At 40.8% G+C, this 11791-nt stretch overlaps 2 protein-coding genes across 3 annotated transcripts; one reads left to right on the top strand and one right to left on the bottom strand.

The window, feature by feature from the left end:
• Positions 1-1256: 1256 nt before the first annotated feature.
• Positions 1257-8398, top strand: acp1 (acid phosphatase 1). Of its 2 annotated transcripts, none has more exons than XM_072442627.1 (6): positions 1257-1474; positions 1907-1980; positions 3795-3908; positions 5859-5920; positions 6492-6597; positions 8196-8398. In XM_072442627.1, exons 1-6 carry the CDS (start codon positions 1432-1434, stop codon positions 8271-8273), a joined length of 477 nt encoding a protein of 158 aa, XP_072298728.1. In that variant the 5' UTR covers positions 1257-1431; the 3' UTR covers positions 8274-8398. The 2 variants fall into 2 exon arrangements, with proteins under 2 accessions (XP_072298728.1, XP_072298736.1); XM_072442635.1 differs by lacking the exon at positions 3795-3908 and adding an exon at positions 3626-3739.
• Positions 8399-8569: 171 nt separating this feature from the next.
• alkal2a (ALK and LTK ligand 2a) lies at positions 8570-10529 on the bottom strand. Its single transcript, XM_072442615.1, has 5 exons — positions 10194-10529; positions 9832-9882; positions 9669-9749; positions 9509-9589; positions 8570-9261 (listed from the first exon to the last, which is right to left on the bottom strand). Exons 1-4 carry the CDS (start codon positions 10480-10482, stop codon positions 9525-9527), a joined length of 486 nt encoding a protein of 161 aa, XP_072298716.1. The 5' UTR covers positions 10483-10529; the 3' UTR covers positions 8570-9261; positions 9509-9524.
• Positions 10530-11791: the final 1262 nt, after the last annotated feature.

Genomic DNA, 11791 nt, shown 5'->3' with positions numbered 1-11791 from the left:
AAGGAGAGATCCTTCTCCCACAGACGGTCAGGATGCAGATGTTAATTTGTAGATAAAGAGCCGTTCATCTAGAGTAGAGAGCGTTCCTCCAGGAAGTTGAGGAGCATCCGGGTCTACAGGTCAGGGTCATGAGATGGTGCATCTAAGGCTCAGTCAGCACTGAAGCAGCATCAGCAGTGTCTGAAACAGTGCCATTCTCCGAGATGAGTGGAAGAAGGAAAAAACATGTGAACAGCAATAAACAGACTACAGGTGAACTAAAATATTCAATATTGTTGACAGGAAAAGAAGCACAGGATAGTGCTCAAGCTGCCATACTTGAAACTGTAGGTTATGTTTATGTCCTTAAACTGGCCTGACCATAAGCGATTTCAAAGAGGAATGTTTTAAGCCTGGTCTTAAAGGAAGAGACTGTGTCTCCCTCTTTAACATGGACAGGGAGTTTATTCCATAACACAGGAGCTTGGTAACTAAACGCTCAAAAAAAGCAGTGCTTTAGAGACTCTTGGTTTGGTTTAAATGGTAGTATAGCATCTTTGAGGTAGGATGGGGCCATGTCATTTATGTCTTTGTAAGTCAGGAGGAGAATTTATGTCCTGAACTTAAAAGGTGATCCTGTAAAGTGACTCGAGCACCAGCGTAACATGCTCTCTTCTTTTAGTTCCAGTTAGCAATCTTGCTCCTGTTAGACATGACAGAGCACATGGTACTCATGTTTCCTCTTAAAATATGTGTCACTGTTGGTGGTGGCTCTTCTCAAGTAGACACTGTCACTCAAACGTGAAATTCACTCGTGGTTAACTATTTTACTCACTGCACTACATCTGCAATGGGGAAAGCAATTCTCAAGTAAAGATGAATAATAATTATACAAAAAACAGGTTGGAAATGTGTTGATTTATAATGAATAAGACAAAAAGCTAAACCAAATCACTCTTTTAGGTTGTCAGGAGGCTAGATTGCAAAGCCTAATGATAAAGACTAACATTTGCTACTTGTGGTCGAGTGGATAAAATATCATCATAATAGCGTCATGAGTCTCATCCCCATTTCACACTGCACTTACCTGTCAAATAGTGTGTGTGTGTGTGTGTGTGTGTGTGTGCGTGTGTGTGTGTGCGTGTGTGTGTGTGTGTGTGTGTGTGCGTGCGCGCGCGCGTGCGTGCGTGTGTATCACAGGTCACCTGATCATTCAAGTCAGGTATATGGTTTTATCAGGCCAACGTGTACGGTCAATTTCACACAATAAGATGCAAAAACACATTGCATCTGGAAATTTGTCGTGGTGCAGTCAGTGACAATGCAGTGAGTGCCGCGGCTGTAGCATCCTTCTCAAGCTTTGAACAATCTTTGTTTTATTATTTTTATTATTCATTTTCTTCTGGCGCTACTTGGTCGCCTCAGTAGAACTGCTTTAGGACCCCAGTCATCATGGCGGCGTCTGGTGCAAAGTCCGTTTTGTTCGTTTGTCTGGGTAAGAAAAGAGGATAATAAGCTATTAAATGTATGACAAGTATTTGACTTGTATGTGCGGGTTACTGTTTAGCACCTGTATAATTATGTTGCCGTTACCGTTTCGTTTAGCCTCTAAAGAATTAAGCAGATGAATAATGGCAATATATTAACCAGGTGACGCTTTTCTCGTTTGTAGGCCGAACACTTCTATTCCACTATGAACCAGTAGTTTTGACTGGCAAATCCATTATTTTTATTCTGGGATGCGTTGGTCTGTCTCTGTTAATAAATAACTTTTACTGAATTAAGTGCGTATCCTTTGTTTTATATTTGACGAAAGTTATTTACACTTGATCACATTGCCGTTATCATATGGATCAATGGTATGCGCAGGCTTAGAAACGCCAGTGTAAAATCTGACTGTTATTAAACTTGTGACTGCTTTCATTAGGGAACATATGCCGATCCCCAATTGCAGAAGCCGTCTTCCGGAAGATGGCAACCGATGCTGGAGTGGTTGATAAGGTTAACCATAAACATTAATAATCACATTTATGTCATACCTTATGGCTGTTTGGTTTTGAGCTGAAATGCCTCATCTGAAAACTGCGGCTGCCTTCCTTATCGCTCATTATTGGTTTATTCTAAGATTTTAAGAATCATTTTTTCATACCTGACAGTTTCGACTGCTGATCACGGACAAGGCCGCCTCAAGGTATGAGTAGGCCCTGGTCCGAGAGATCTTTGAAAGCCCCCCTTCACACTATTAATATAATGATGAAGCGCGGTACTTGTTATTTAACTAAATATCCATTTCTTTGTTTCTTTATTTATCGTTCATTAAACATCCTTAGATTAACTGTTGTTTAGGCTTTTAAAATAATGAATACTAAATGTTCTGATCCAGTGCTGATAATAGGCATTTGTCATTGCATTAGATACAGGCCTACATATTATTCAGTTCAAATCAAGATGTTTTAGTTGCTTCGCTTTGCTAAGTTCTTGCCGTAGGCTTTATTGACAGGAAAGTACAGAGTGAAATGGTCGGGAATTAAACTCACGACACTGCGGCTGGCTGCACTTGGAGCCTGGCATGTGTGTGCTCTGTCTTAACTGGTCGATCACCAGGCAGATGTTTTTAACCACCTCACAAAACCAGCAAGGGGCTCACAATTAGCAATATACCCAACATCAGCATTAGCCTGGAGGTGTCATTCAAAGTGCTTAACATCTCCATGGTTTAGTCTGAAAAGCTCAATAAAGCACACAAAGAAATGATCAAAGGGTTAGGAGGGGGTGATTAGGAGCTTGTTTTGTATCTTGACCAATCTCATGCAAGTGTCTATCAAAAGGTGTTCACTGAGCCTCTGTGATATCGCTCTGAATTAGCTTGCCCCGTTCGCCTGGATGGCACCACGCTCCTCGTCACTTCCTCTAATCTCCCTCCTTGAGACTACATTGGAAATGTTGGGGATGTGGGAGCTGCTCTTTTATGTTTCTCACGTCGCTGATGGTGTGAGTGCACTGTCAGACAACAGCAGCTTGTCTGCTTACCACATCCCCCAAAACCACTTTTGATTAGCTGTACTGGCCTGCTGTGGGCCAATGACGTGTGAGGCCTCAACACAGGAGGGGAGGGCTGAGGAGTAGCACTCACAGCTGCAGGTGTTTGCGGCTTGTAACAGTGAAGAAGAGAGACACTGGTGGTGTTACCAGCTGCTCAGCTATGGGCCCGCTCTCTCCATTGGCCCTTGGGCTCGAGCCCAGGTAAGCCTTTTGGATAAGAAGGTCACTTGATGATGTTGCTGTGATGTGTCTTATCTGCTGATTTACATGTAGCAAACATAATGAAAACACAGGGCCGCTGGATTAAGGAGGCAAAAATGTACACATAAACTGGGCATTTTCACTCTCACACTCCAGGGATACTGTCTGACTGAAGATGGTCAAAACAATTTTAAATCATCGGAGACTCATCACAGCAACATTACATGACCACTCAGACTGCGAGTGAGTAGTTGAAACTGTCTGGTATGAAGAGGTTAACTGGTCTGACAAAAACAAACAAAAAATGATCAGAAGACTAAATCCACCTGATTGGACTATTATTTTGTTTGTTGACCTGTACACAATTTACATTTTTGTCGTTTTGCATGTCCCTTCTGTCTAGTGGAGAATAGACAGTGCTGCCACTTCCACATATGAGATAGGAAGCTCTCCTGATCACCGTGGGCAGGCCTGCATGAAACGCCATGATGTGCCCATGAGCCACATAGCCAGACAGGTACGATTCCTGACTTGCCTGTAGCTAGCCCCTCTCTTGTTTTGTGTTCTTACAGTGGGTCATAGACAGTGGTGCCACTTCTGACTGGAATACAGGCAGCTTGCCGGATTCCAGAGGCCTGGCTTGTCTGAAGACACATGGCATTGAGACCAGCCATAGGGCGCGACAGGTATAATCTGACAGTTGCATAAGGAGGGAAAAAATTATGTTCAGACAAACATTTATTATAATTTACTTATTATTATATTTGTTACCTAAAACCCCCAACAACGTAAACATTTAGTTTCATGCCCAAATCGGTTATTGTTTCCGCATCTATCATTTGCTCCTATTATACATGATAAATCACAATGCCTGATTTCTATCATTGAAAAAGCCAAAAAAAAGTGTTTTAAAACACAATAGTCCATAAATCTGCTAAAACAAGCCAAAGTATGACTGTTGGCTTTGGTATGTTTGTTTAGGTTATTCCTTTTGACTTGCACCCAAACTACAACTGTGATTGGTCAGGCCCACAGCGGCCAAGCCTAAACCGAACAGCGCGAGCCTGACCAGATTCTCAAGAGTTTGTAAAAATAAAATAAAAATCCTAGATATTTTCTTTCACTTACAGATGCCTAGTTTCAAGGCATGAAAATGTTTGTATTTATACATTTTTATACAGTCTGTCAGTGCCTTTTTATCCAATTCAATGCTTATCTTACTCACCGTTCCAGCCAATAGAACATAACATTTGTTCTTGATTTTGGCTGAAGTAATAAGTGTTGCGTGGAGTTAACCCTACTATGAAACCGCTGCATGCAGTTTTACATAAAATGCATCTCCCAAATAAAATTAGGGCAATCCTAAGTGAACCTTCCTGAAATTACACCAAGATGTTTGACTGTTTTGGGCCTTGAGTTCTGATTTCTATTACACCTACTCCCTAGTGCTCTAATTGTCTGTTTTCTAACAAGGATTGATTGTTTTTTTTTCTCTTATATAAAGCTCACCGTTAGTGTGGTATATAGACCCTCTCTTATGCCAACTCTGCCTATGTCAAAAATGCCCAATGAGTTCTGACAAGCGTGTTCCCTTTCTTTTTCTCGCCATTATTATTTTGATCACTGACTTCTGCTTCTTCCATGTCTCTTCTCTTTCTTTGCTTTGAACATTGCTGAGCTTCAAATCTGTCAGTGTCCAGCTTGACGCATTGGTAACAACATAAACAAACGTGTTTGCTTAGTAAAGCAAATGTGTTCCAAAATAAACCAACGCATTTTTGAAACGCCAAGCATCTTATCGAAAACTTTAGCGAGGGCAATTCATTTAAGAGCTTATGTCCATGTGATTGTTGAGGCAAGCCTAAAAGAATGAGAATAATTTGAAGCCAAAATACCATCATAATCTTTCTGTCATCATAATTGCACTTCATTCGTTTTTGTGTTATTTAGATGTTTATTTTTTTTCTTACTTTGTGTGTATCTGTCTCATCCACCACTTCAGTAAAACAACTGTCCAGTTGGCAAGAGTCATAAAGTGTTGAAATGTGTGATTGTTGAAAAACTGGCACCAAGTTTTAATTCATTGTTGAGAGAGGAGGAGTCTTGTGTGCTGATCATAGATTAACGACTAAATGAAAGAATATGATCTGTTTTCCTGCTGCTTTATGGTCCTTGTGTAATGTGACTGAGCATGTCACAATATCTGGATCAATACTCTTTCTATACTTTTTTCTCGTTTGTCTTTCAGCTGCCATTTCCTACAAATCTTTCTTACAAATTCAAAATCCAAAACGGGACAAACAATTTACAGTACTGCCTATTACACTGGTGCTAAATCATTACAAGACACTTTCCACACAACATTCCTCCCTACAGGTGCAAAGCTCCCTTTCATTCATACATACATACATACATACATACATACATACATACATACATACATACATACATACATACATACATACATACATACATACATACATGCATACATACATGCATAACCATATTTTTCAATTTGCCTTTATAACAGCATTTTTGTCTGAGTGTTAAAATGTACAGCAAACGATGGATCCTTGTTTGACTGCACTTATGACATCATTATGGCAACATTTGTTTTGTCCTGTGTTTTGCCTCAGGTGACCAAGGAGGATTTCCAGACCTTTGAGTATATTCTGTGCATGGACGAGAGCAATTTAAGGTACATTTTAATGGAGTCAGTGGCAGTGTTTTAAGAGAACTCAGAATTTATCAAGGCTGTCATGTGTTTGAAGTATTTTTAGTCGTACTGGTCGTTGCCTCAGGGTCGAACTGTTCTACTCTGTAAACAAGACCGCTAAAATTTACCCCATTGAGCTAATACTAACGTATTGGTGAATGCCTCTGTTAATGAGCAATATCTTTTCTTAAGCTCTTTCCGAGGTCAGGGGGAGGGATATTTTTTGCTACTTTGAGCGTTTAGGGATCATTTTGTGATCACATGCTCATGGCAGATCTTGATCTGTAAGCAGCTTACGAAGTTCCTTAGATGCCTTGTCTTTGCTCTTTGGGCAGTTTTTCTTTCATACACATTTTTCTCCCCACAAAGCTGACCAGACTGAGAAATCCAATCTTGTTTTAGACCAAAGAGGACACTGTTTTATTTCCTCTTTTTTTCTGCTGCTATGCTAATTCGTCTTAATAATTCTGTGGTTATTGTGTTATTTCATGTCCAACAGTGGAGTGTCAGTCCATTTGGTGTCTAATAGAATGATATCTTGTGTGTTTTGTAGTGACTTGAAAAAGAAAGCCAACTCTGTGAAAAGTACCAAAGCCAAGATTGAGCTTCTAGGTTCATATGATCCTCAGAAGCAGCTGATCATCCAAGACCCATATTATGTAAGTTCAGTGTTTTTGTACTTTCTGTATGATTTTGAAGATTATATGAAATAAAAAAAGCTCATCGAGTTGCCTGAACTGAACTCTATTTCATGAGATTACCAGTACTTAAATACACTTTATGAACCTTTAACCCTGTTATGATGGTGTTTCCACATGAGCTTACTCAAAGATGTATTTCAATTGATTCATGCATGTTTGAGAAATCCTGTCTTGTTCTGCATCCACGGCTTGACTGCTCAGAAAATTCCACCTACCCCCTATTTCCGCCCCCTCCAGGTCATACATGTAGGCTTTAATATATCACATAGCCCTTTTTTGACAATAAAAATGTAATCAGTTGCTTGCTACAGTGAAATGCCATGAAGAGGTGAGACCTCCCGGTTCTGCTTTTTAAATCAGTATTGCAGTTTACAGCTAACAAAATGTCAAATAATTGCTATAGGTTATAGTTTTTTACTAATTACCTGTCTCTGTATATGTCTAAGACTGCCCAAGGTATTGGACATGGGTTTTTGACTTTACAAAACATATTTTGGGCATTAGCCAAAGGGGTTTATTGAGAGTGCATTGTCACACTGCAAAAAATATGTCAAATGAAATGTGTGTTTTCAAATGAATGTGTGTTTTCAAATGAATGTGTGTTTTCAAATGAATGAATGAGTCCAAGCGTCACATGTCATTATTTTGAGTAATGCAATCTTGATTAAGGCTTTCTGGCCAACAATGAGCCCAGGGGCCAGAACCTTGGGTACCGTTTTTGTGGTGCGGTAGAGCTCTATGTGGATCGAGGATAGTGATAGAAAACAGGCACCAAATTATTAGTGATGTGGCTTTAGGAAGCTGTGGTGGACCGCAAGTTATGTGACTGTAGTCAGTCATATTAATTTGTCACAGAGTTTGGCATAAAACAATGTGTTTCTCTGTGTAACATTCAGCCTGAGTGACTCTCTGCCCTTGGTTTGCCAGAAGAAGAGGTGAACGAATGGACTTTAAAGTCAGTGTGGTCTGATTATCGTGGAGCACATAGGACACTTGGCTGCACAGGATTCCCTGGAGCCTCATGGCGAACCTTGCTGTCAACATGTCTAGATAATCAAAGACCCTTAGCCCTCTGGTGATGTAGTTTCAGTGTCAATAATGTATCAAAGTAGCAGCATCCAAAACTTATCAGATCTGGCTATAATCGACAACTGAGGAAACTATAAACTCAAATTTCCATATTTATGAATGCCAACACTTAGAAACATTGTATTATTGTCTTATTGCATTCTTCAGACTTACTGCCACATTTCAAAATGCTTAGATACTGTCTTTTTTTTCTAACAAATGCTTAGAAAGCCATTATTAACTCATTATTCTGCTGTCCAGCTGTGTGGAAGTGGTAAAAGACTGCTGTAATTAGGTCAATTTGCTCTTGATAGTTGAGCGTATAGAGCAGAAAGTTGTTTGAATCATATACAACTATTATGGTGTGTGGAAATAAGTTTAAGGTTTTTGCCCACCCATGTGAGACCCTAAATATGAAGTGTTTGGTAGAATCTTATAGGCTAGGTTTGTTGTATCAGGAATTTTAAAACACTTTTCTCCTTTTTTAGGGAAGTGACAAAGACTTTGAAACGGTGCACCAACAGTGTGTGCGATGCTGCAAAGCATTCCTGGAGGCTAACTCTTGATCTGAACGGATTTTCAAGTGTATCATCGACAAAACTTTAATGTAGATAAAGATATCCTACTGTTTGCACCTTAGTTTATAAAGTGATCTGTAAATTGGCCAAAGCTGGATTACAATTAAATAGTCTTTAAATACTGCATCTGTCTTTCCTTGTTTGTTAGATTTCCCAAAATGTAAGAAAAATAAAAACTACCGTACTTCTACTATATGTATGAAAACCTAATCATTTCTTTTTACTGTGTAATAGTGCTGGATAAAAAAGATTATTTCATTTGAGAAACACTACAAACATCACTGTTATTTGTAACAACCTTATAATTTATTTTAAATATAATTTTGCTTTTTAAGACACATTTGATAAATGCCAGTCATTTAATTTACAATATGTAAATATGTTCTCTTTGTTTAAACTGTCATGTCTATATTATATACAGTGTGGACCATAATAATGTATAAATATAGACTATCAGCACAACCAAGATCCACAGTTATATGACGTACCACTGTCTTCTTTCCCTGAAGACATCACAAGTTTGTGTTAATAAATTAACAATCAGTCCTCAATAGTACTTTGGCAGCACGCACAACTTCATTTGTGTTAAGTAGTGCATTGGATGGGCACATTCAAACAGCGCACATGGTCAACCCATACCACGCTGATGCTGATGCAATCCCTTTTTGTTTTAAGAACATCTTTTTGAATGGCAGCTGAAAACGTTTTTCTTATCACAGCCACTTTTATCACTTTATCGTCCACTTGGTGGTCCTGGTTTGGTGATGTCGCCTGGATGCTCCTATGTGATCACGTCCGACTAATGAGGTGTGCCGAGAGCCGGCAGTAATCCTTGTCCATGACAGGCTCTCCAGTGTGGAACCTAAAATCTGTCAGGGGTGGACAATCCATGTTGTAGGCTGCCCTCTTCCTGCAGTCCCATAGGCACTTCTCTACCAAAAGTTTTATTTCTTCTGGCCAACTCAAAGGATTTTGTCTCCGAACCTGTGACAGAGAAATGTACTATAAATAATCAGCTGTAGTTGTGGACTTGGCATCATAGTTTGCATAAATGGGTCATGTTCTAAACCAGGGTGAACAAATGTCTGGGCATGAGACAGGATCATCATGACAAATATTTGATGTATTGACTTTTGTTGCAGACAACAATGCAACACATGAGTTTTACAACATTTTCACTTTTAACATCTGTCTAAAACAGCAATGACAAAAGCACTAATTACCTTGTATATGTGAGTGTTATCCCTCCATGCACTGCGGGCTGCCAGCTAACCTTGTGAGAAGCCGTGCACACCTTTTAAAATCTGAAAAGGGAGAAAAAGAAATGCAATTAGCGACTGCCTTGATTGGTTATTGAAAGATATTAAGATGTCTGTAGCTCACATGCTGGTATTGTGCAGTCTCTTGTTTGGTGGTAGAGTCTGTACGCATGCTTTCTGCACTTGTGACTGAAATAGAGAGGACCTAAAAAGAGACCAACACGATTTTAACCCTCATCTGCTTAAGCACCAGCAGCAGTTTTCACAGATGTAAAAAGAGTCCTTACCTGCTATATGCTGGAGAAATTTGCCCTTCTTTTTGAGATTTCGAGGGGACACTGCAAATGAATAAACAAAGGAATGTAAAGCGTCACGTCAAGAGAACCAGGAGCTCAACACTTAAACGATTCCTCAAAACCTTCAGGTTGGTGACACAGATAAGCTATGAGAGTATCTCGTTTTGGCAATAAGTGGTACGTTTGTTGTAATTAATCATTTTCCAACAAACAATTACTGTGTGTTAAAGCTTGTATTTCCCAAACTCCTTGAAAAAAACCTCTTTGCTATGTATATATCTATGTTTGATCATACTAAATTACAAGTTTTGACTATAGTTCCACATTTTTCCTCTCCCCACATCCCTCCTCACCTGCCACCTGCTCTCCTCTGTCCGTCCTGGAGATGCGTAAGTCCCGCGCATTTAGAGCCGACACTCTGCTCCTCGATGAGAACGCCGCTTCTCTCCTGAGACTGCTCCGACCCCGGCTCTCATCCACGTGCCTCACCGCCTCCATCAGCCGCCTGTAGTCCTCCTTCTGCTCCTGCTGCTGCGCGATCCCCGTTGGCGAGGCTCCCGGGGGCGCGCTCACGCTGCGGTCAGTCAGTGCGCACACGAGGAGCACTAGTCCCAGGGCAAAGTGCGTGCGCGGTCCTCTCATAGCTCCCACCAAGACGGTACACAAAAGTGAGCACCTTTCACGCGTTTCACTTGGGGGGGGGGGAGCAATATTGAAACAAAGTGAATATTGTTGTATTTATGTCAAAATTAAATGTTCCATAACAATAAGTCCAACACAGGATTACCATGTCGGGCTGACCGACAGAAGGCCTGTTCAAAAGGTTAATTAATGTGAATCCATTTGTATCTTTATGCACTCCTGCTCTGTCATCTTCTATTGTACTCGGAATAACTTTTTGTGTAGGCCTACGTGAAGCTTAGCAGATAAGAAGACTTTCACAATTTCTTGAGCCTTAATTACAACATCATATAATGCGTCAAGTCAGTCAAAGCACACTTTATCCACACTGTAACAATAATAGCCCAGGCCTTCATATAATTACCTTTTGAAAGTGCCAATGGTGAAAAACATCTGCCAGAAAGTCCAGTAAACAGAAGATGAGAGAGGCAGCCCGTGTGAAACACGAGCCTGACTTGGTGTAGCAGTAATATCCTGTGCGTAAAGACGCGTCTCATGTGCCGCCTCCAGCCCGCTGCGCGTCCACTGCCCCCTGCAAGTGCCGCTCACTTTTTATTACACCGGTGCGATGATGACCTGTCCCAGGAGGCTTACGCAGCTCCTCCAATAATAATATGACACATTATTTGCAGTCCTGTTCCTGCTCCCACCGCGGCTGAGAGTCCACCAGTATCGCTTGAACGCTGTCTCTGATCTTTTTCTTCTGGCGCCCCCTCCTTTCCTTTACTCCATTTGCTGGTGCGATTACAGGAAACGATTGATTGCTAATATTTCCAGAGAAATTTCCTCTCTACAATGTAAACACCAGCATGTCTGGTCCTAAAGAAGATCAACACATCTCCCGCAAATTCACAGTGAAGTCACTTTTCACGGGTACCCGGTCCATTTATCAGCTGATTTGTATTCAAGTAGAATATCAAATAAAATATGAAATACATTTAGCTCATGCGGTGAGTTCTAGTCAGCTGCTCCACAGAAAACAGTGGTCCAGGGAAAGCACGGCTGTCGGGATTGGTGTGGATTTGTGTGGTCGGCCCCCCGCTCGGCGTGTAATTGGGCCCCCTCCTCGGCGTGTAATTGGGCCCCCTCCTCACTTCCCCACCCCTAAACGGGACTCACAACTTGTGGACAACTTGGGAAAAAACTGAATGTGAGATCAGAGGACAAAAACGTATGGACTCCCAGTGACTCAAGCAGTCTGGAAGTTTCAATGCAGGACTGGCTTCTAACGGTGTCATAACAACGGCTCCTTGACGGCACATGATGCCAA

Source organism: Eucyclogobius newberryi, unplaced genomic scaffold, assembly GCF_026437365.1.
Source record: "Eucyclogobius newberryi isolate DKJ021-1_F unplaced genomic scaffold, fEucNew1.0.hap1 SCAF_1, whole genome shotgun sequence".
NCBI classification, from domain to species: domain Eukaryota; kingdom Metazoa; phylum Chordata; class Actinopteri; order Gobiiformes; family Gobiidae; genus Eucyclogobius; species Eucyclogobius newberryi.
This window is presented reverse-complemented; position numbering and strand designations above follow the sequence as displayed.